The sequence below is a fragment of the Nanorana parkeri genome, unplaced genomic scaffold (assembly GCF_000935625.1).
Source record: "Nanorana parkeri isolate BGI_ZX_2015 unplaced genomic scaffold, ASM93562v1 scaffold181, whole genome shotgun sequence".
Taxonomy (NCBI): domain Eukaryota; kingdom Metazoa; phylum Chordata; class Amphibia; order Anura; family Dicroglossidae; genus Nanorana; species Nanorana parkeri.
In genome coordinates, this window is record NW_017306449.1 from 462,925 (window position 1) to 487,333 (window position 24,409).

The 24,409-nt window shown below is 44.9% G+C and overlaps 1 protein-coding gene across 1 annotated transcript in view; it reads left to right on the forward strand.

The window, feature by feature from the left end:
• The first annotated feature begins 4,582 nt into the window (after positions 1-4,582).
• KIAA0100 (KIAA0100 ortholog) overlaps positions 4,583-24,409 on the forward strand; it is a 74,153-nt gene continuing 54,326 nt past the window's right edge. The window contains exons 1-5 of the mRNA XM_018555030.1: positions 4,583-4,790; positions 14,946-15,078; positions 17,257-17,306; positions 18,147-18,309; positions 21,209-21,327. Of these exons, the coding sequence (XP_018410532.1) occupies positions 4,588-4,790; positions 14,946-15,078; positions 17,257-17,306; positions 18,147-18,309; positions 21,209-21,327 (668 nt within the window). The 5' untranslated portion in view covers positions 4,583-4,587. The remainder of the gene's footprint in view (positions 4,791-14,945; positions 15,079-17,256; positions 17,307-18,146; positions 18,310-21,208; positions 21,328-24,409) is intronic.

Genomic DNA, 24,409 nt, shown 5'->3' on the forward strand with positions numbered 1-24,409 from the left:
AAGCGCTTTCGGGGCCGCGCAGGGTCCCCTTCATCAGGCTCAAAGTAAACATCCTTACAATCAAAAACCACCACCTATACACTGAGTGGCCAGATTATTATGACCAGCTGATGTTTATAGGCTAATTAGCTATAATTAGCTATAATTTCGCGCTGAAGTTGCTAGAGGGCCAGACCATTATAAATAGTGAAGCAGATTGTCTACCACAGCAGAAGTGATTTGTGAAGATATGGATAAACAATGCAATTTAACAGCCTTTGAACGTGGGATGATTGTTGGTGCTCGGAGCCACGGAGCGAGTATCAGCAAAACAGCAGAATTTGTTAAATGTTCAAGAGCAGCAGTTGTTAAAGTGTTTAAAGACTGAACTGTCAGCCGAAAATCTGGGTCTGAATGTGCGAATTGTGGCAGTCAGCGATTAGTCAATGTTAGGGCAGAACGGAGAGTGGCAAGACTGGTACACGACAACAGAAGGGCAACAGTGCAGTGTCAGATTCCTCGCATCACCTTTCAACATCTCGTGGAGTCACGAGGCGGCCCAACGAAGTCATCATGTGGAGTCATCTCGTGGCCCAACGAAGTACTGATGGGGTGGTCATAATAATCTGCCCACTCAGTGTATATACACACAATAAAACTGATAATCATCCAGAAACCCCACCCCTCGGCGTCTCAGTGACATCATCTTCCCGCCAAGTACATATAGGAGATACAGGAACTGCAAACAGAAGCAATACAAGAATCTCATTGCATATCAAAGATCAGAGTGTATATTTATAAGGAAAGTGTAAGAGCAACATTGTCATCCATGGAGACGGGGACGTCATGGAGACGGGGACGCTCGTCCGCAGAGAGAGAGAGCCGTCAGCGTCTATACACTGTGTCAGTGGGCCGTGCTACTGCGCATGCGCCGCAGGTCATCAGCGGTTGGTCAGGTACCGCCTCCTTCAGAATCAATAGGAGCAGAACGCCGGTCTGTGCTCAATCATTTTAAGCTCATTATAGGATCGTGACTCCATTGGATATTTGATATGGGTATCCGGTGGGCCATGTGGTTCCAAGCATGGCGCGGCCTCGAAAGCGCTTGTAATGACTGACATCAATAAATGGATTTTCACTGACGTTTAAGTCTTTGTCGTGCTGGTGTGCTGGTTCACAGTTTCTTGAATTTTGTCAGGTCAGGTGCAAGACTTTACCCAATCACAGCACAGTACACTGTGAGAGCCATGATTGGGCAAAGTAATGATGACTTTGCCCAATCATGGCTCACGCAGCCAAGTCCTGTCAGGTGGCGGAGAAATGTAAACAGTTGGGTGGAGCTAACGGTTGTGTCATCGCTAGCTCCGCCCAATTGTTTATATTTTGCCGCCATCTGCCTGAATCCCATTCTGCGGCGGGAGTTGTCGTTAGCAGATGGGTCAGTGGGTGTCTGGTTCTTTTTTTGTTATTTTATACTTATTTTTTATTTTCATCAAGTCGCCCTGCTCGTGGACAACGCTGGACCCCATGATTGACCCTAGGATTAGGTCAGTGGATCCATTTATTTTTTTTAAATAAAGAACTTGTCAAGCCGCCTCTGTTTAGACCTTTCTGCTGCCTTTGAAACAGTTGACCACCCACTTCTCCTTAATAAACTTAATTCCCTTTGCCTCCAATACTCTGCTTTCTCATGGTTCATCTCCTACCTATCTCAGCGCACCTTCAGTGTCAATTATAACCAAAGTAGTTGTGCTAGGATGTATTATTAAAAAGATTAACCAGCTGCAGCAATGTCTATCAACGTGGTCAAGTGTGGGCCGGTGTGCTACGCTTGGTTGTGTGTGTTCCACCTTTTAATTAATCTATGAATTATATGTAGAAATGTGAAATATCACAAACTGAATACAGTGCCAGTGATCAAATCCTTATTGCAACTGTATACTTGAATACATGTCAATAAGGGGAATAGGTTCGTGCCTAATTAAATATTAAATATTGGTTCAATATGGTGATAGGTGATTGTAAATATGAAAAATGAAATAAATGAATAAATATATATATTGTCGTGTGAAATAAGTTATTTGTGAGAAATAAATTATATTATAAAAACTGGTATGAAATCTAGCTTAAACGAGTGAATTTCTACCGTCTGACATTCAATACTGATAGTACTTCTGAACCAACCGAAGGCTACAAGCCAGTGTGCAAAAAATCCTTATAAAAACCACATCTACTAATATAAAATATAAAGTGGTTATGGACAGTGAAATTCTATTATCCTCCAAACGGCGTTGGAAATCCGGGGGATGAAAGAAGGAAGAGAAGAGAAGAGACATCAAAAAAGGGGATGGGCTCCCTATGTGTTCAAAAGTGCGTTTAAGTATAATGTAATGGCATAAACATCCCAATCCTGAGGCCACTTTGTGTCAATAAACAGTATCTTTATGTAGACCGGATTCTGCAAAGAAGCAAGGTCTTTCGATCAAAGGGCAAAGGAGTTTAAGAAGCAGAGGTTAGGCGAATGATACCAAGTGTCTTTTACTTGTAGTTCCGTCTATGAGTCCTCTTTAAGACTGCGGAGAAGAGAACAAGATGCTCCACTGCCATAGTTTGTGCCCTCTTCGATTGGGCTCCTCGGTGGCCACAGCAGTTTCCTCCGCCCACCTCAGCTGCCATTGGTGGGAGAGGAAGACTGCAGAACCGCAGATGGCCGGCTTCTGCAGGGCGTAGTTAAGTCCGGGGCAGGGTAGGGGTTAGGTGGGGCAACTGGTGGCGAGTAACTTTTCAGGCCTGGCAAACGCCCCCCACTGCCGCCATAAGCATTTAATCTCTCCCCTCTCGGTCGCTCTGCTGCTGCAGAGGCCAAGAGGGGAGAGATGAAGTCCTTGCCGTGGCGGGGGGCATTTGCAAAGGTATCAAAGAGGCCTGGGGGCAATTGCCACCCTGCCCCCGGGCCCAGTCCGCCCCTGGGTCAGACTAATCCAGCACGTTATTAATATGAGTGCCCCACTCAATATGGCCGCAAGCGAGGGGCAGACTGAGTGGGGCAACTATGAGCGCAGAGAGCTAGCTCTGGCTCTGGATGGGACACTACTGCCGCGGCAATCGCTCGCTCGCTCGCTTCTGTTTTCTCTTCTCCTTCTCGGGCTCGGCCGCTCTGTAGCTGCAGCAGGCGAGAAAGAGAAGAGAAAACAGAAGCGAGCGAGCGATCTCCGCGGCGGTAGTGTCCCATCCCTAGTCCCGCCGGCGAGGCAACATTGCTGACATTCCACTCGCCCCCCCGCAATTTTCACTCGCCAATTGCGAGGGGGCGAGTGGAAATTTTGAGGCCTGTACTAACTGACATATCCGTCTGGATGTCACAACATTTCTTCAAACTCAACCTTTCAAAAACTGAGCTCATGATATTTCCTCCCCTAACATTTCCCCTGAGATTGTTAACACAACGACCTACCCCTCCCCTCATGCCAAGGTCCTAGGTGTCATCCTTGACTCGGACCTCACCTTTCTTCCCCACATCAAATCGCTATCCAAATCCTGCCGCCTTCACCTTCATAACATCTCCAAAATACGCCCCTTCCTCACCAATGAAACTGCTAAATTACTCATCCACTCCCTTGTTATCTCTCGTCTTGACTATTGTAACTCCCTCCTCATTGGCCTTCCACTACACAGGCTATCCCCCCTTCAGTCTATCATGAATGCAGCTGCCAGACTCATTCACCTAACCAACCGCTCAGTGTCTGCAAACCCCCCTCTGCCAATCCCTGCACTGGCTTCCACTCGCCCAAAGGATACAATTCAAAATGTTAACAATGACTTACAAAGCCATCCACAACTCTGCCCACGGATATATCTCAAACCTGGTCTCAAAGTAACACACTAACCGTCGGCTCCGCTTATCCGCTTATCCCAAGACCTCCTGCTTTCCAACTCCCTTGTCAACTCCTCCCATGCTCGCCTCCAGGACTTCTCTAGAGTCTCTCCCATCCTCTGGATCTCTTTACCCCAACCTGTCCTGGCATTCCCTAAAGAATCATCTCTTCAAGGAAGCCTATACCACCTCAACCTAACCGCTCAACCATCACGTTCTCATACAATTCACTTCCCCCTCCCTTTTAGATTGTAAGCCCTCACGGGCAGCGGCCTCCTTACAATCTTGTCTTGATTTGTATTGTGATTGTAATGTCTTCCTTATATTTTAAAACGCTGCGCAAACTGTTGGCGCTATATAAATCCTGAATAATAATAATAAAATTGTTGGCGCTATATAAATCCTGTATTATAATAATAATTACTTATCTTCTAGCTTTCCACTTTATAAAGGAGAAAATATATCAGGTATACATGAACGGATACACACACATATACATTGTTTTATTTAGTCTGCCATTAGTATTTATCTTTGTAAGGCGTTGCTGACATTTTGGTAATCACTCTCTTGGGTCCAGCGCGGTCCCAACTTTGCTATCTAGGACCTCGGAGAACCCTTGATGGACAGGATGCAGAAGCACTTGGTAATGGTTACCTCACTCAGAGCATAGGCCCACCCCCTCACTTCCTGTTCTTGAGACAGCGGCCTCTCCTCCCCTGAAGGGCGGAGTCTGCATGCTTCCCTCGGAGGGGGCGTGGTCTGTATGCTTCCCCCGGAGGAGGCAGGGTTTCTATGTTCTCCAGGAGCGCTGTGAATCAGTCAGGCACCGGACGGCCGGTGTCGGTGGCCCGACTCCTCGGGTAGGCGCTATGCCGATGGTCTCCGCTCTGCTCCTGGCCTTGCTGCTGCTGGTTGTGTGCGCCGTGCTCCTAGCAAGGTGAGTACACGGGAGGAGAGCGCGGCCTCGGAGCTGGCCTGGGGCTGCCTTCCAGGTAGAGCTGTCAGACGTGGCGCCGAGGTGTCACTGGAAATAGCCGTGCCTGGCACCGTGACAAATACATACCATTACTGTGCACTGCTATAGGGGAAGTGTCATGGCTGGGCACTGGTGACAGGCAGCCAGCTGTGCCCCTCCAGTACAAACCATCGTGTGCTGGGGAGCAACTGGTTGTCCTGTGCAGGAGATGGAGGTGTGCCATAGGACGAGCTCATCCTTCTATTGTCTGCATTGGGCAGGTCTGTATGTGTCTTCATTCTGCTGAGTGATTGACCCAGACCATGCAATTGCCTGGCATCATAACACTGACAACACTGCTGTATCCCATACTACATGCACATGACATGACCGGAGCAATTTACCAAAATTGGAGCAGTGGCCCATGACAACCAATCAGCTTCTCTCTTCAGTTTGTCCTGTTAGTCTTTGAAAATGAAAGAGAGAAGCGGATTGGTTGCCATGGGCCACTGCTCCAGATTCTGTCTGCTCCAGTTTTGATCCATTCTCCAACATGTATGTACAGTCTCGGGTAGTTTCATATCTGTGTGTCCCTCCAGTACATGTCTGCTCATGCTGGGAACTGGTTGTCCTCTGCAGGAAGTAATGATGTGTCATGGTTCCATTGTTTGCATTAGGCAGGTTTGGTAAATACCCTGGTGATTTATTATCCTTACATCACCATGCATGCAATAGCCAGGGTATGACAGTGCCTGGCACCATAGTACCAAAACATTGGTACCTTCACCACTCCATATACACTGTGCATGGTTATTACACATCCACACATGAAGTGTCATGTATGTTTTGTCTCATATCTTGTCACAAATCTGATGATAGGCAGTTCATATCTATGTGTCCCTCCAGTACAAGTCTCCTAATCTCGGGGGGGAACTGGTTCTCTTCTGCAGGAGATAATGCATTGTGTAATACATGTGCAGGTGTCGTGCTTGTTATACATGTGCGAATGTCACGCATGTGCAGTTGATGTGCTTGTCATACGTGTCCAGGTGATGTGTTTGTCATGCACGGCCAAATGATGTGCCTATCAAATACATGTGTAAGTGACAATCTTGTCATACGTGTCCAGGTGACGTGTTTGTCACACGTGTCCAGGCGATGCGCTTGTCACGCATGTCCAGGCGAGGCGCTTGTCGCGCATGTCCAGGCGAGGCGCTTGTCACGCATGTCCAGGCGAGGCGCTTGTCACGCATGTCCAGGCGAGGCGCTTGTCGCGCATGTCCAGGCGAGGCGCTTGTCACGCATGTCTAGGGGATGCGCTTGTCACGCCTGTCCGCGCGTCACGCTTGTCACACCTGTCACACCTGTCCGCGCTTGTCACACATGAGTTGACACGTGAAATGTTGGAGATGAGAAATCTTCTCGCTCAGTGCTGATCCTGAGGAAGCATTAGAAGCTGTCCTCCTCTCTCCATAGAATGTAAAGCTCTTTATTCCATGCTGCCACATCTAATTGGGGACAACATGCTGCCTTCTGCTACAGTATACGTGTTCAGTTGACATGTTGGTTTGTGAGACTGCTCCACTGCACCACCTTACTTCAGCCATGAATAGATCTGCATTGTAATATAGGGGAGTATCCTGCTGTGTGTTTACATGTACCATACAATCTCATGACCCATGACACACTATGGATCCTAGAAATCACTCTGCTGGCTCTAGGGTGCAGCTCTCTCTCTCTGACAACGGACGTTCTGCAGTGTTTCGGCCAGTGAGCGAGGGATACTAGAAGCAACTGAGAGTTCTATGTACTGAGCTGCTTCTGCCAAAACGTCAGCTCTATATAGAGTAAACGAGGGTTATAACCCCTGGCAGATTTGTTTTTGTTTTTTTGCCATTTGTATCCCATTGGGAAGATTTGCCTTCACTTCCTGTCTAATAGCTGCAACAGGAAGTGAGAAAGTGAAGGAAATTAAGGGTTGACCGATATGTTTTTTTCCGAACCGATACCGATTATGCCCCTTTCAGGCTGGTAACCGATATCAGGTAACGATATTCTGTTTACATCCAGCGCCGGCAGCTGAATGTAAACAGCGGGCAGTGGGCCTGATATGGGTCGAGACCCCTACTGATGGCAGTAAAGGGGAGCCTCCACCCCCCACGGCCCTCCTGCACCATTCATCTGCCGGCGGCTGAATTCTGCAGCTGAATGTAAGCAGTGGGCAGTGGGCGGTGCAATAGCCAGCCTTTTATTGGCTAATGCATTTTGAATAGCCAATAGCTGGCTGGCTATTGCACCGCCCACTGCCCGCTGTTTACATTGAGCTGCCGGCTCTGGAATCTAGTCTCCAGCAGATGAATGGGGGGTTCGAGGTGACTGTGGGGGAGCGGAGGCCTTAGTGTAATGTCTCTTGGCATCCAATACACCTTAGCAACATCTGCTGTTTCTTTTGTATGCTGGCGGCCGCTGTCGGAATACCCAAAAAAAGCCGGCATTTTCCGACTAGCTCCTTAGATGATTGAGGGATGTCGGCCAAAGGGGTGCTGACAGCGTCACCCAATGCGCGCGTTTCAGCCGGTTCCTTAAGAATTGGCACAGTGTATGGCCACAATTATTATTGGTAACATCGGTATTTGTAACCAATATCGATAATCTAAAAATGTGTGAATTTCGGACCCAATTATCGGTAGATTCGATAATCGGTCGACTAGGGCTGCAACAACTAATCGACATAATCGATTATAATCGACTATTGAAAAAGTTGTCAACTTTTCCAATAATCGATTAATCGAGGTCGACCCGCCAAAGGAAATCCCTTGTAGTAAGTAGGTTTTGGACTTCCGAGTCTATTCCTGTTCTGGTGACAATCCAAAATGTGGGATTTTCTTTCCCTCTCAGGCCCCGTTCACATTGAGCGGTTCGCAAATCGCGCGATATTGCGCAAATGCTTGCATTGAGCAAGCTTGAATCGCGGCAAAATCCGCTACAAAAAGTGTCCTGCTGTAGCGACCCGCGACAGCAGGACCCTTTGCCCCATTGCCAAGCATTGGAGCGCGATATCGCGCGGTAAATAGCCGCGATATCGTGGGAATTACCGCGCGTTAAATCGCTCAATGTGAACTGGGCCTCAGTGATGGTGGTCACCAGGACAAGTAGAGAGGGTGAATCTCCCTCACGGGGAATACATAAATGATGACTGCAGCTGATTGGCTGAAAATGCTCTGCCTGGCTTCTTCAACAAAAGTCATTTGAGTAATTGAGTTTTGTCGAGCTGACAGGGCCACGTACCGTAAGAATTTCAGCCGATTCCTGTGAATTGCCCAGAATTCGAGCAGCCTATGACCAGTTTAGCTTTTAAAGAAGAACTCCGGTCACATGAAATCTTAAGCCTTGCAGTGGGGTTACCCTGGCATTTAATAGGTTAAAGGAGAACTATGAGGTGAGTGATTTTCACTCACCTCATAGTTCTAGCCGACCTGTGACAATGAGACTGTCACAGGTCGGCTCAGTAGATCGGGAGGTGAGCGAACACATACCGGCGTTCGCTCACCTCTCGATCCTGTCACGGCTCTCTACCGTGACAGGGGAGGGGCTGGATTCCACCCTCCCCACTCCGATCCGCCAGCGCTGACTGGCGGAACGGACGGGGGAGGGGGCGGGTACAGCTGGCTCTGCCTCTAGATAGGCAGAGCCAGCTGTCAGTCAAGCAGCTGGGCGGATCCAGACATAATTGTCGGGATCCGCTTCAGCTGCCGCGTCTCAGTATACCGCGAGCTACGGCTCACGGTATACTGAGCCTAGGGTGACGGGAGGACGCTAGTTTGTGTCCTCCCGTTACCCTAAGGAGAACTATGGGGGAAAGCCTTAACCCCATAGTTCTCCTTTTAAGTGCTCTTTTGGCTAGGGATCTAAAACAACAAATATATACTCACCTGATCCTCTGATCCGGCTGGTTGCTGCAACCTCGCTCCTTAGGTGGTGTAATGTCTCTTGGCATCCAATACACTGTATTGTGCGTGATAACTCACGGGTTCTTAGACCGCTGGCGCAGAGGAGGAGCACTTAACCCTTGTTCTTCTTTAACCCCAGAGTTCTTCTTTAAGCAAATTTTGTACTGAGGAAATGGTATAGGCTGCCATTGCTGAGCTCCTTCAGAAGGTGCTAGTTGCCTGATTCTCATTATGTGCTGATGGTATGTAAGTAGAATGAACAGTTTTTTTTTATTACAATTTTTTTTTTTTTTTAGTAAATGGTATTCATTGGGCAGGACACCTGCCTGGCATAAGAACACTAGGGGAATAGTTAAAAAGCAGTGAATGTTTCATTCACCAAACATTCACTGCACACTGTGACACTTCCTATATTATAGAGAAGTTTTGGCCTGGATCTGGATACTAGGTGCCGCACCCCCGATTAATGATTTACAAAAAGTGGAAAGAAAAGTGGTGTTTTGGAAGCACCAAAATGACAACTCCAGACGACAATAATACGTAAAAAAAGTGTATTTAATGGTATTGGTTTAAAAAGAGGCTCATAGCCAATTCATAAAAGCAACCAGCTGAGTAGATGTATCCCTATAAGCTCATTCCGTTTACAAAAGACCTTCCATTAACAGTATAGATGTTTAAAGAGACATGATTCACATTTTGATTAATAATTGGTAAATAAACATGATCATTGATTGCTGTTGAGGTGTTCTGAATGTATAAGTTGGTGGTGATAATTCTGAAGCTGGATTACCATGGCCGGGGCGGGGGGGGCTTTTTCAAGTGATCTGCCCCGCTCTACGTTTAGCTCTGCATGTCTCAGGCATCGGGAGATAGGAATTGCACAGCCCTGTATAAGTTTTAAGATTCTATAAATGAGTTACATTAATCTCTTGAGTACAGTACAGCGATCTACCTTGTGTAAACTCAACCGGCAGACAACCTTTGTCCACAGAAGACAACCAGCCCAGTATTGTGTGACCTGAAGGGCGGATCCATAATGCATGGCAGTACCAGTTCTACATGTGTGAAAGACAGAAAAAAATGCTATATATATATATATATATATACACATACACATACACATACACATACACATACACATACACACGTGAAACTCGAATAATTAGAATATCGTGCAAAGTTCATTTATTTCACTAATGCAACTTAAAAGGTGAAACTAATATATGAGATAGACTCATTACATGCAAAGCAAGATAATTCAAGCCGTGATTTGTCATAATTGTGATGATTATGGCTTACAGCTCATGAAAACCCCAAGAACCCCAAATCCACAACCTCAAAAAAGTAGATTATTACATGCAATCAATAAAACAAGGATTGTACATAGAACAATATCGGACCTCTGAAAAGTACAAGCATGCATATGTACTCAGTACTTGGTTTGGGCCCCTTTTGCAGCACTTACTTTTGCACGATATTCTAATGAATCGAGTTTCACCTGTATATATCTATCATTAGTACATACCAGGTGCCTAATTGATTTTCCTCTACATTAGTATATAAATACAATATTAGTATCTATATAATTAGAGCTGCAGCTAACGATTATTTTCAAAATCGATTAGTTAGCCGATTATTGAGTTCGATTAAAAAGGTTGGATTCAACCTTCTTTACGCTTTTATATAACGTCCTCATTATTATCATTGTTGACCTTATTTCTGAACTGCCATGCCGAATACAGCTGTTAAGTTGTGTGAGTTTTCTGATAGACGGCCGGTTATTTCAGCTTTCCTTACAAATCTCACATCTTAACACTTTTTGTATCAGCTTGACGCCTGGCATACTTAATCCTTGTATTTGCTGCCTCATTACGCTGCTCGTTTTCACTAGAGGTAAATGTGTCAATGTCTATGCTGCTGTGCACTTAAAGTGCATGATTATTTTTCCCACTTTTTTCTCTTCCATTGCATGCTTTCCAATAGACTTCTGACTCCGGTAGCATCCTGATGTTGTGCCGCAGATTTGAAGTCTCACGTTCACTTTGCAATGAACCATGTTGAAATGACCACTGGAACAGCTTGCACAGTCTTCTTTTGAATCTACTGCTCATGATCAGCAATGGACCTGTTTTCAATGCGGCATGAGCGCTGGTGTACTCAGCATCACTTTTACAAAGCGATGCACTGAGGGCTTGTTCACACCAAGCGTGTTCCAGGAGCAGAGCAGTTACAGAACGGATCAAAACTGAGTCCAATGTATTCCTAATGGTATTTTGGGCTCTAGTTCACACCGCAACGTTCAGTTCCAGAGCATGTAAAAAAAATTGCAGCAAGCCCTATTTTACCTGCTCTGGAACGCATGCAAATACATCAAAAACACATGCAAACGCCCTGGAACGCACTGAAAGCCCATTCTAAACTAAAAAAAAATATTTTAAACCAAAAACGGCGTTGAACGCATCAAAAACGCAGTATAACGCACTGCGTGTGCAGAAACTCATGCATATCTGGTCTGCATTTGGTGTGAACAAGCCCTAAGAAGTTTGGGATTGTATCCTGTAAGATACAGGAATAAGTATCATACAAGCTGCCCTGTAAACCATTAGGCCTCATTCACACGCAATGCAAGAGCAACATTTCACACATTTGTAAATGCGTATATATGTAAACTGTACGTAATCCCAAAATGCATCCTTTTTAATAGAAACTTTACTGTACGTGCGTATACGAGAGCGCACGTAAAATATGCAGAAATTCCGAGCCCGGACACAGCTTAGTTCCATTTTTCTTTTTTGAGCATCTTTGCGCAATAATACTGCTCCATACGCACCTATGTGTATGGAGCGATTTATTTGCATATGGGGAAAAAACGCGGCGCGCATCCATGCGCAATACTGCTCATGATCAGCAATGGACCTGTTTTCAATGCGGCATGAGCGCTGGTGTACTCAGCATCACTTTTACAAAGCGATGCACTGAGGGCTTGTTCACACCAAGCGTGTTCCAGGAGCAGAGCAGTTACAGAACGGATCAAAACTGAGTCCAATGTATTCCTAATGGTATTTTGGGCTCTAGTTCACACCGCAACGTTCAGTTCCAGAGCATGTAAAAAAAATTGCAGCAAGCCCTATTTTACCTGCTCTGGAACGCATGCAAATACATCAAAAACACATGCAAACGCCCTGGAACGCACTGAAAGCCCATTCTAAACTAAAAAAAAATATTTTAAACCAAAAACGGCGTTGAACGCATCAAAAACGCAGTATAACGCACTGCGTGTGCAGAAACTCATGCATATCTGGTCTGCATTTGGTGTGAACAAGCCCTAAGAAGTTTGGGATTGTATCCTGTAAGATACAGGAATAAGTATCATACAAGCTGCCCTGTAAACCATTAGGCCTCATTCACACGCAATGCAAGAGCAACATTTCACACATTTGTAAATGCGTATATATGTAAACTGTACGTAATCCCAAAATGCATCCTTTTTAATAGAAACTTTACTGTACGTGCGTATACGAGAGCGCACGTAAAATATGCAGAAATTCCGAGCCCGGACACAGCTTAGTTCCATTTTTCTTTTTTGAGCATCTTTGCGCAATAATACTGCTCCATACGCACCTATGTGTATGGAGCGATTTATTTGCATATGGGGAAAAAACGCGGCGCGCATCCATGCGCAGCGTATTATACGGTAGTGTGAATGAGGCCTTAGTCCTTTTTTAAATGTAGCTTTGAAATGTAAAAATGTGAATGGTTCCTTGTAAACTGTTTCTGGAGAGTCAGAATGCCCAAATGCTTCTGCCCCCATTTATTTCTCCCCGACCCATCGTCCTCCTCAATAGGGAGCTGGATTCCTTAACCACCTTCCGTCCATGGCCGTTTGTGAACGGCCAGATGGAAGTCTGCTCAAAACAACACCTTTTTTATTAGGCCCCGTTCACACCGGGGTAATTCGGCCGCACGGATCCGCCGACATGAACAATCCCATACATTGCTGTGTGGACCGGTCATGTGACCGCACGATCCGAACCGCCTCCCATCCGAATTGCTCCCTGAGCTTTTTTTCTGCGCTGATCAGCACGGTTTCCATGCAGCTTTCATTAGTGTATGACCAGTAGTTATATTTGCAAAATTCTTCGAATATATTAAACAAATGTGTATTAAAAGTTGTAAATACCTTTTTATAAAGGTAATAAGTACGGAGATCAAGTGCTGACCATCTGAAAATGTTAATTGCTGGACTGTCAATTTCGGTTTTCTGGTTTTGGTTCTTTGTGAGTGACCTGGACAAGCATGCAGCAATTGAAATATCATCTTTCCACCTGCCTACTTGTTTTCTGGATTAGAGACTCAGAAAGCATTGAAACAAGAAGATCCGCATGACAGCAAGACAACCTACATTTACATAACTAAGCCAGCAATGGCAACCAACTATACTTCTATTTTACCACAATAGTAATGGATGCTTAGCACAGACTTCAAGCAGAGTTGTTGAGTCAAAGAACAGTGAACTTAAAGAAGAACTCCAGGAAAAGTAAAAACTTACCTTTTTATAGTGGGACTACCCTTGCACTGCAAGGGTTAACTGCTCATTTTGTGTAGCTGTATTAAGGTGCCTATACACCTTGCGATTATCGGTCGCAAATCGTCCACGGATGGTCTTACGAACGACAATCGATCAGTAGATGGGAACCCGACAATTTTTTTTTACTGTACTCCGGGCTGCATTTCCTCAAACGGCCCAGGCTGGAAAACTTATTGAATCGTACAAAAATCGATGGATTAGTGATGTTTTCGTATGAAAAAGAACGCAGCAAGAACACTGCACATGATCAAAGGACAAATCCTTTCTAACGATCGACGCAATTTGGCCAGTTAGTATTGCTAACGAACGATTATCGAAACAACATTGGTCTGTGCGCGATGGGCTATTTGAGCTAGAATCGAAAGGGGGTTCTTGGCAGCAAGGAAAATTCCCGAATGATAATCGCAGAGTGTATGGCCAGCTTTACTTGCCTGATCCTTGTTCTCTTCAGGCTGCTAGACTGGTCCCCTCAGCCTCTTCCTTGCCTGAGCTCCAGTGTTCTAAGGTCCATTGTCTTGCATTAGACGTGAGGGCGAAGATGCCGTGAGACATTCCATAGCCAGAGCGGAGGTGATTGCCGACCGCTGTGGGAAATCCCACTGCAAGGGTGAACTTTTTTCTTAGCTGGAGTTCTCCTTTAAAGATGTGAGATAAAGATAGGTCATACTCCAATGTATATACTCTGTAGACAAAAAGGTTTCAAAGAAAAGTAGGGCTGGTAATGATGAAAATTTCCGTGTTCGATTAATCAAAATTTTTTTTTCATCAATTAATTTCGATTAATTATAACGCACATACAGATCCAACTGCATTGGCCTATACACATACAGGCAACAATGAAGTAATAAAATGAACTAGGATCACACTAATCCAGCATGTTATTAATCTGACGTGCCCCACTCAATATGGCCGCCGCTTCAGTGGGGCAACTCAGAATAATAACGTGCTGGATTACAAATGTATTTACATAGTATAGTAAAACAGCAAAGCCCTAAGGGTGATTTAAACATAAGTATTAGCTTAATATTTGAAGTAGCCGCAGCATTCCATTTCATGTAAGGACCTGATTGCAACATAATATCAGTAAATTTCAATGGGCACTTTTCTGGGAGCGAGATGGGGGAGGGGGGTTAATGGAGAGCCACATAGTGCATATATATAAGTTTAAGATAAGGCAGAAGCTTGGTGCTTCTTGGGCAAACTCCCCGGCCCAAGTGGCTCCGTCGGCTAACGAAGGGAAGAGGGGTGGAGTCCGGTGACGTCACGGACATCCACGTCACCAGACTCCTCCCCCCTTCCCTTCGTTAGCCGACGGTGCCACTTGGGGAAGGGGGCAGGAGTCCGGTGACGTCGATGTCTGTGACGTCCCGGATCTCCGACGGGACTCCCGGAAGCCGGCGGAGAGGTGAGTCTTTTCATTTTCGATCAAAATTATTTTAATCGATCAAAAAGTTTAACGATTAATCAAGGAATTAATCGTTAATTTTCCCAGCCCTAGAGAAAAGTAATAAATACATAAACCCAAAGACCTGATGGAGCACTCTGTCTTTTTCTACTGTGTTTCTATTATTACATCTTTTTTTGTGTCCTTTTACGCAGATGGCTGCTCTATCGCCTGGCCACAGGTTGGTGTCAGAGAAAACTTGGGGCTGAGTTAAGAATCGGTAGCCTGGGGTTCTTGGGGTTCCAGAACATCAGTTTGAAGTTTGGAAAGCAACAGCAACAAATCTTGGTGAGAACTTGATGAGCTTCCTGCGAAGTGAGCTGAACAGGAACTGTTTTTCCTCTGTTCCTTTTGCATCCCCTGGGTGAAAGAATATTCAGTAAATAAGGAAAATCGCTTTTGAGCATGTCTTAACCTTTTCCTGTTTCCTGATATGTTGACATTGGCAGTGGTGTTTAATGGAACAGGTCACATATCTGTTCAGTTCTCTTAATACAAGTTGCAAAAATATGTCTGTTTTTCTAAAGCTGGTTAGGTGGCTAATCTGCAAATGAGCTGATTTCCGTCACCTGATGCCCAGAATAATTTGTTGTGTTTGCCCACTCTGCTTTGAAGGGTAAGCACACTGTTAAAAGTTTTCAGAATTCAGCTACAGCAACTTTCCTAATATAACCATAAACCTCAGATGCTGAGAAGTTAGTTTTAATAATTAATAACAACCTGCCCATTTGTGAGGTCAGGTACTGATGTTGGACGAGAAGGCCTGGCTCGCAGTCTCCGCTCTAATTCATCCCAAAGGTGTTCTATTGGGTTGAGGTCAGGACTCTGTGCCGGTCAGTCAAGTTCCTCCCCCCCAAACTCGCTCATCCATGTCTTTATGGACCTTGCTTTGTGCACTGGTGCACAGTCATGTTGGAACAGGAAGGGCCATCCCCAAACTGTTCCCACAAAGTTGGGCGCATGAAATTGTCCAAAATGTCTTGGTATGCTGATGCCTTAAGAGTTCTCTTCACTGGGACTAAGGGACCAAGCCCAACCCCTGAAAAACAACCCCAAACCATAATCCCCCCTCCACCAAACTACACTTGGCACAATGCAGTCAGGCAAGTACCGTTCTCATGGCCAGACCCGGACACGTCCATCAGATCGCCAGACAGAGAAGCGTGATTGGTCACTCCGGAGAACATGTATCCACTTATCTAGAGTCCAGTGGTGGCGTGCTTTACACCACTGCATCCGCTGACCTGGCTCTGTCATTTTACATGGCCTACCACTTCGTGGCTGAGTTGCTGTTGTTCCCAGTTGCTTCCACTTTGTTATAACACCACTAACAGTTGACCGTGGAATATTTAGTAGCAAGGAAATTTCATGGAACACCTGAAACCAATGATTTGGAGGGATGTCCCAATACTTTTGGCAGTAAAGTGTATATGATTATATTCTGATACTTGCTACGGAGGGGGTTGAATTCTGAAGGTTCACTTAAAACAAATCTGTTAGGAGTAGGGTCTTTACCAGCTAGTAGGACCAGACATCTTAAACTGTTAAGGTCCCCACACACCTTACGATAATCGTACGATAATCGTGGGAAATCCCGAGATCGTACGATTATCGTAAGGTGTGTGGAATCCGTGCGACCTCTACTACTGTAAGGTCGCACGACTTTTAACTTACGGACATGTTCGAAAACCCGCCGAGCATCGTACGATGTTTGGCGGGTTTGTGGCATGTTCGTACGATAAAAGCCGTACGGGCCGGTGTGCGCAAGAGCACATTGCCCGTTCGGCATTGCGGTCATCGGAAGCCCGCCCCTCAGCGGGCGGGTTCCCACCTTGGACGGGCAGATCGTACGAGCTTTCAATAAGCATACGACCATCGCAAGACAAAAGTCTTGCGATGGTCGTAAGGTGTATGGGCACCTTTAGAGTAATGGGAGCCCTACTGTATATACCAGTGATGGGCAACTCCAGCCCTCCAGCTGTGCTTTAACAACAAATCCCAGCATGCCTCTGGGAGTCATGCCTGTAACTGTCAGTCTTGCATCTCCTCATGGGAATTGTAGTTCCACAGCAGCTGGAGGGCTGGTGTTGCCCACCCCCGCTGTAAATCATAACGCTGGCCATGCACATGGCAACTTTCATCCAGCTTTCAATGACAAAATTACCAAACAGATCATGGCAGCCCAATCAGAATTGGTGTTGGTAGATGGTCCTGATCAATTTGGTTGTTGTAATTGAATGCTGGTTGAGAGGATTGACATTCACTGAAGATTGCCATTGTGTTTTGGTTTTTTTTTTGTGCTTTTTTTACTGAAAGGGTTTTTGTGAAATTGCTGTGGTTGTATTTTATGGTCAGTGGAGTTTTGCTTAGCAGACTTCTTCTATAAAAAGACAGAAATGTTAATGTTTTTGTTCCTTTCAAGTAACATTGAAATCAGCGCTGTAATGTTGTTTTTTTTCTCTAAAGGAAATTGATAGTATCTGGGTGTCTAGCAAACTACTGAATCATGAGTTACAGTAAGTACTTCATATTCCTTGTAGTTCCTGTGTGTCCTGTCTTTCCTGGTATTATCCTTCTCATTTGAGCTTGTATCTGTGTTGTGTGTACTGTATGGTGCTTGTTTGGGGTTTTTATAGAGAGCACTTCTTCTTTTAACCAGTGGTTGCAACACACGTGTTACGGCATGTAGCCATTGTATTCGTGTGTTCATCACAAATTCTATTTTTGACTAGATCCTTTTTTAAACCTCCACAGCATAAACATTTCCAGCATAAACAAAATCAAACAAATATGTGTAAAACAAAGAAAAAGGACAAAACCAGGGGCACATTGTTGTAGCGCATATGATAAAGCACCATTAAGCAGATCCCGTATTAACCAAAAATAACATTAAAGTAAAAATACAAAAAAATATCTAGACAAGGGGTAGGCAACCTTGGCTCTCCAGCTGTGCTGAAACTACAAATCCCATAATGCTTCTGCCCCTGAGAGTCATGCCTGTGGCTTGCAATTCCTTATGAGATTTGTAGTTTTAGCACAGCTGGAGAGCCAAGGTTGCCTACCCCTGATCTAGACTGATAGTTGAACCATTTAGACCAGGGGTAGGCAACCTCGGCACTCCAGCTGTGCTTGAAACGTCAAATCCCGCCATGCCCCTGCCTCTGGGAGTCATGCCTGTGGCTGTCAGAATCTTGCAATGCCTCGTGGGATTTGTAGTTTTTCCACAGCTGGAGTGCTGAGGTTGCCTACCCCTGATTTAGACCACAACTGAGAGTGCTTGTTGTCCTCTATATTGATATGTTATGCGCTCATACTCTACAATTCTATCCAGTTCAGAAATAAATACTATTTTTCAGTCACTACATTGCTCTGTGTTTCGGAGAGGTGCGTGTTCGAACAGACCTTCAAGGATTATCGCTGCCTCGCCAGAGAACCCCCAGCACTTCGTCAGAGGCTGCCCCCGGTGGAAGTGGGGAAGGAACAGCAATTAGCCCATCTGTGTTAAAAGTCTTATCACAAGTAAGTTGTATTTGTGGTTCTGAGAACGGTAGACCGCTCCATGTATGTATGACAGACCTATCACATTGCTGCTTTTTCCATGTTTTGGTTGATGGTAAATCTGAGTGAAGTGAGTTTTGTTTCCTATTCCTCCCATAAAAAGATTAACGTTTGCCTTTTTTCACACAGAGATTTTTTTGAAAGTGTCTGTGTGCGATGAGTGCATCTGTTGCTCATAAGTTCTCTTTATTGCCCCTTTTACAAACTCTACGCTTCCAATTTCTCTAGTGATAGTGACAAGTGAGGGCGCGATCACATCAGCTGATACACTAAAACGGACCTGGATTAGTGTTTGTTGTGTAGGGGCTGCGAGAAGTGGTGCTTTGCATTGATACAATTTTTTTAAACTTTATTACAATGTTACAAAATGATATTTCATTCACTTCTATGCAGTGCAGCAGTGGGGTAACATAAAGTGCAGTGCATCTGCATTTTTATGCAACACACCTCAACGCAGCAAGATGATGGGAACAAGACACATACTGTAGAAAGCAGTTGTTTTCTATATGCACTGGCATTTAGCCTGTGCTAATCTGAGCAGATAAATGCAACTCAACTGATGTGGTGTAAATGAGCCCTGATGCTTGAATTGGGTTCATGTCTGGCAAAGCCTGGGCTGGGGTTTTCTCTACCCGTAATCCATACTATTCCTACTTCTGATCTGTCAGCACTGGTTTGTTTACTGACTTTCTGCCACAGGTCATGCCATATACAAGCTTATATTTTTAGTGCCCAACACAACTCTTAAAGTGACACTAAAGTTAAATCTTAAAAATATATTCAAGTACCTCAACTAATAACATAAATGTAGTTTATTTGTTTATTACTCGGCTGTAGATCCTCAAATCATCTCTGAATTGGTGCTGACACTGTTCTTCCTGCTGTAGGGTGGCTACTTTTGTTCCCCTTGTATGTTGTAAAGTAGCCACCGCTTCAAGCTCGCTCCCTTGATGGACTACAATCTCACGTTTAAGTTGTTTTGAGTTTGAGGATCTACAGCTGAGTGATACACAAATAAGATACATTCTTGTTGCTAGTGAAGGTACTTGACTGCATTTTTAAGATTGAACTCCTGAGTTTAAAGGAGAACTATGGGGTCAGTGTTTTTCCCCATAGTTCTCAGGGTAACGGGAGGACACAAACTAGCATCCTCCCGTTACCCTAAGCTCAGTATACCGCGAGATACAGCTCGCGGTATACTGAGACGCCGGAGCGGATCACGACCTGGACGTCGAGATCCGCCCAGCTGCGTGAGTGACAGCTGGCTCTGCCTATCTAGAGGCAGAGCCAGCTGTACCCGCCCCCTCCCCCGTCCGTTCTTCTAGTCAGCGCTGGCAGATCGGAGAGGGGAATCCAGCCCCTCCCCCTGTCACGGCAGAGAGCCGTGACAGGATCGAGAGGTGAGCGAACCCTCCCGATCTACTGAGCCGACCTGTAACAGTCTCATTGTCACAGGTCGGCTAGAACTATGAGGTGAGTGGAAATCACTCATCTCATAGTTCTCCTTTAATGCCACTTTAATATTGGGATACCCTATTAGTCTAATGCTGCCTTTGTGCCTGAGGTGGAATCAGTTGCAAAGACCTTGTCACTGCAATCTCTGCGAGATGCAATATGCTGAAGGGTAGTTCAACTATATGGCATCTACCCATATCTGAAATCTGAGTTCTAGATGAATTTATGCTTTAATCAAGGTTATAAACCAAAGAGTATATTCTAAGATTATTGTTATCAAGGATTTACATTTGGTATTGTGTGCCATGTCAATATCAAGAATATATTTGCTATGACCTGTCTTGGACCATTGTGCTCGTCAGGCTCTTAACATACCTATTACCTTGGAAAGGAATGATCAGATATTGCTTAAAAGAGAACTATGGGGTAAGTCTTTTTCCCCATAGTTCTCTTTAGGGTCACGGGAGGACATAAACTAGCGTCCTCCCGTGACCCAAAGCTCAGTATATCGTAGGTCACGGTATACTGAGAGCGCCGCAGCTGGGACGGATCCCGACATTACTGTCGAGATCCACTCAGCTGCGTGAGTGACAGCTGGCTCTGCCTATCTAGACATGATCGAGAAATGAGCGAGTGACTCTATGCGTTCACTGACTTCCCGTTCTATTGAGCCAGCGTGTGACAGTTTCATTGTCACCCGTCGGATCGAACTATGAGGATGAGTGAATTTCATTCACCTCATAGTTCTCCTTTTATTATTACATAAGAACTGTAGGCAGAGTTTGCGTGTATTCAGTTGAACTGAATTTTGCAAAGTTTTAAGGCAGATGGGCGCTATAGGAACATTTTCTATGGATGCCTTAAAGTGGTTCTAAACCCTCCCGTTTTTTTTGCCTATATCTACTGCTATTAAGCAGTAGATATAGGCAAAAAGTAAAAAAAAAAAAAGAAAACGCTTTAACAGCGCTTAACACTTATCTTGTTTCGGCCGCGCGCTCCCGTCCGAGAAAACGAAACTGCTCCGCCGGCCGCAAAGCATCTTGGGGCGGGCGCATGCGCAGTTCGGATTCTCGGCCAGGAGACGAGCAGAGACGCAAGGTAAGTCTATGGATGCGTGCACCCGCATGCAGGCACCGCTGGATCGGAAGTGCCTGCAAGGACAGAGGAGTCAGCGCTGGATGGGAGAGCCGCCGCACCGCTGGAGGGACAGATGAAAACATCAGGAAAGAAGATCGGATTAAGAGACATAATTTAAGGTAAGTGCTGACATTAGCATGGGGGGGAGGGAAATTGTTTTAATCCTTTAATGCCACTTTAAGAGCATCATTAAGGAGAATGATTAAAAAAAATAATAAGCAGAAATGTAATATCTACTTCATCTTATTAATATTTCTCTGTCTTGCAGTTGCTGTCTATACATCTGGACACTGTGAATATTATGGTTCTCAATGTGGCCGAGTCTGAATCTTTGTGGCATGTCACATTTACGAAGATAAATGTAATACTGGACAGCGATGGGAAAAAGTAGGCACATACTTATAACTACTAGTATTGATATAAGGCAAGATACCTAATGCATGCACTTGCAGGATATGAAAGGAATGTAACCTTTGTGGATCTTTATCAGTTAATGTGTACAGAAACTCCTCTGCCATCAAGACACAGTGGATGGATTGTTGTTGGAGGGTTGGCCATTGTATTTTAAAGAAGAACTCCAGGCAATCAAAAAATTAACCCTTGCAGTGGGGCTACTCCCCCGGACAGCACGGGTTAACTGCTTGTTGGTCTCAGTGCTAAAATTAAGAAAATATGCTCACCCGATTCCTCGGTCCTGCTCGGCTGCTATATCAGTCCATGGGGCCTCTTCTCCCCCTGGTTCCGGCGGCCTAGAGACCCGTGACGTCGGTTGGATATGAGGACAGCGAGGGACATTCCACCTTCAGAGTGGAGTGGGAGAGATGTGAGTGGTCACCACCGCAGGACCGAGGATCAGGTGAGTATTTTCTTCCTTTTAGTCCCTAGCTAAAAAAAAAAGAAAAAGCAGTTACCCCTTGCAGTGGAGTTGTAGCCATATAGATTGCTTAGAGTTCTTCTTGAATGAATGGGGGGGGGATTGCATTGAAAATCTGAGGAAACCTGTTAAATCGCTAGGGTTCTTATTGCATTATTGATTGTTGTCTGAACCTTCTGAAATTACAGCATATAACCAAATTACCAAAAACAGAAACATTTTTGTCAAGATCAAGAGATTAGTTTGCGTAAGGCAGCTTAAACTACATGTGAACACAATCCCTAAAATCTCATATAATCTTTAACATTTTATTGCAATTATTCAGATTAAATTTTTAGGGTTTTTAAAATCTAAAGCTGTCATTTGATATACCTGGTAGTCCTGCTTGTTCAGGCACTTTGAGTCATAGGATGACCATGCTTTTTCCATTTCCCACTTGCTCTCTGCGTCGTTGCCTTGTCACATGTGTTTCCGATGGGAACTATTCGTGACCATGCTGACACTCATTTTAAAGACTTGTTTCTCTCCTGTCACCATCAGGAAGTCTGTCCTGAGCAAGAATATACATATGCATCTGGAGACAGTTGCATGTAGACAGGAAAGGGCTGCAAAGAAGCTGCAGGAGATCAGAAGTAATGAGATTAAAGAAAAAAAAAATGAAAAAACTTGGCTATTGTTTGATACCTCGTTCCATCCAGTTAGGCATTAGATCGATTTTTACTATAAACCTATAGTGAGAGAATACAAAATGCAGGCTGCCACTGCTGATTTCTCTTTCTGAAGTTGTAGGTTACTGAGTCTGAGTCAGGGTCTCAAGTATTGTAGCTCAAAACAGCCATGCAACTAGGATTGTTAGGAGGAGGTTGGCAATGGCAGTTATCCGATTCCTTTATTGTTTCACCTAGCTGTCTGAGTCCTGCAATTTCTATGTTGGATAATTAGTAAGAGTTCAGGTCTGCAGTGACCACAGATCAAAGTTGGATTTTGTCCAGCTAGTCCTGCACTCTCCTATGTTGTTTAGGTCAAAAGATGTGTGCGACACCAGGGGGAACAACGTGCACTCTTCGAGTAAACATTTATAGGTGTCTGTCATCAGTAGGGCCATTTATAGGCAGATCTGCCATGTAGAAATAGCAATTACCTACAACTCCTTTTCCCTTTTTTTTTTTTAAGCTGCCTATTTAAGGGGTTAGTTTACCTAGTGAAGGTGCCTCATTAGTTTACAAATTATAGTGCTTTGTAGAGAAATTGAGCTTTTTGATTTCCATACCTGTAGGCTAAGCATGACTTGCCAAAAACAGCATCCTGAGCGATCTGCACCATCTTGCCTGTAAGCCAGGACTGATTGTCCATTGAGCAACGCCACCTCATCATGCAGGAATGAACGTGGAAAACGCACTCTCCCTCATCCAGAAATTCGCATATGCGCAGTTCATTCTCCCTCACAGCACATTTCGGATTTGTGGATGAGAGAGAGTACTCGCACCATCCATCCTAGCTTCTATGCAGGAAGGCGCGGATTACTCGGGGGGTGCTGCTTTTTTAGCCAGGCTTTGCGGAAGCCCCACTTTGGCCTACAGTTATAGAAATAAAACAAAGCACTGTGATTTGCAGACTAATAGGGGTCCTTGACTGCACTGTAATTTTTAGTAAAGGGTAACTAACCCTTTAAGTATTAGCTAAAGTTTTTTCCAACTTGTGTTCAGTACTCCAAGCACTGCAATGGGGCTTCATATGCTGACTGTAGCTGGAATACTTGTGCTGAATATGTTCAGTAGGGGCCCGCTGAGCTGTTTCTAGACAGATGTTCTAATCCAGGGGTAGCCAAACTCCGGCCCTCCAGCTGTGGTGAAACTACAAATCCCATGATGCAGTCGTGGCTGTGAGAATCTTGCAATGCCTCATGGGATTTGTAGTTCCACCACAGCTGGAGGGCCGGAGTTTGGCTACCCCTGTTCTAAACTATCAGAAGTTGGGTAATCATTTAAAAAACCCAACAGGGCAGGCAGTCACTTACAGGCCTCACAAGTAAAAATGGAATTTGCAGCTGTGAAAAAAAAATCTTTTGGTGTTTGGGTCATCTCCTAAACCTGGGTACACCTAAAAGTCTCGCAGATCTTTCCATCCACACTAGGAGTACGGATGAACGAATCTCCCGCTGTGCACATTGTATTCGAATAGTAGCACCTGCTGCTGTCAGATATTCGAGTAGTGCCTCAAAAGTTTTGTACAGCAACATGCATTTCCATGGTGGAGGCAGGCTTCTGATGTGAAGGGGGACTCTGATGTGAAAGTAGGGGGCTTCTGCTGTGAATTAGATCCTAATGTAAAGGAGGACTCCTGATTAGAAGAGGGAACTCCACTGTGAAGGGGGAACCCCCTTAAAATCCATACCAGATCCCTATCTGGCATAAGGGTCTGGTATGGATTTTGGAGGGGCCATACGTTGCTCCCTACATTTTAGGCTGGGGTGCCTTGAGATTTAGCATATTTTTAAAGGATGACATGACTGAAAAAAGGTTGAGAAATGTTGCTTCATGCTCGGCTATGGCAAACATTTTATTAAATGATCATTTTAAGCTTTAAGTTGTAAAT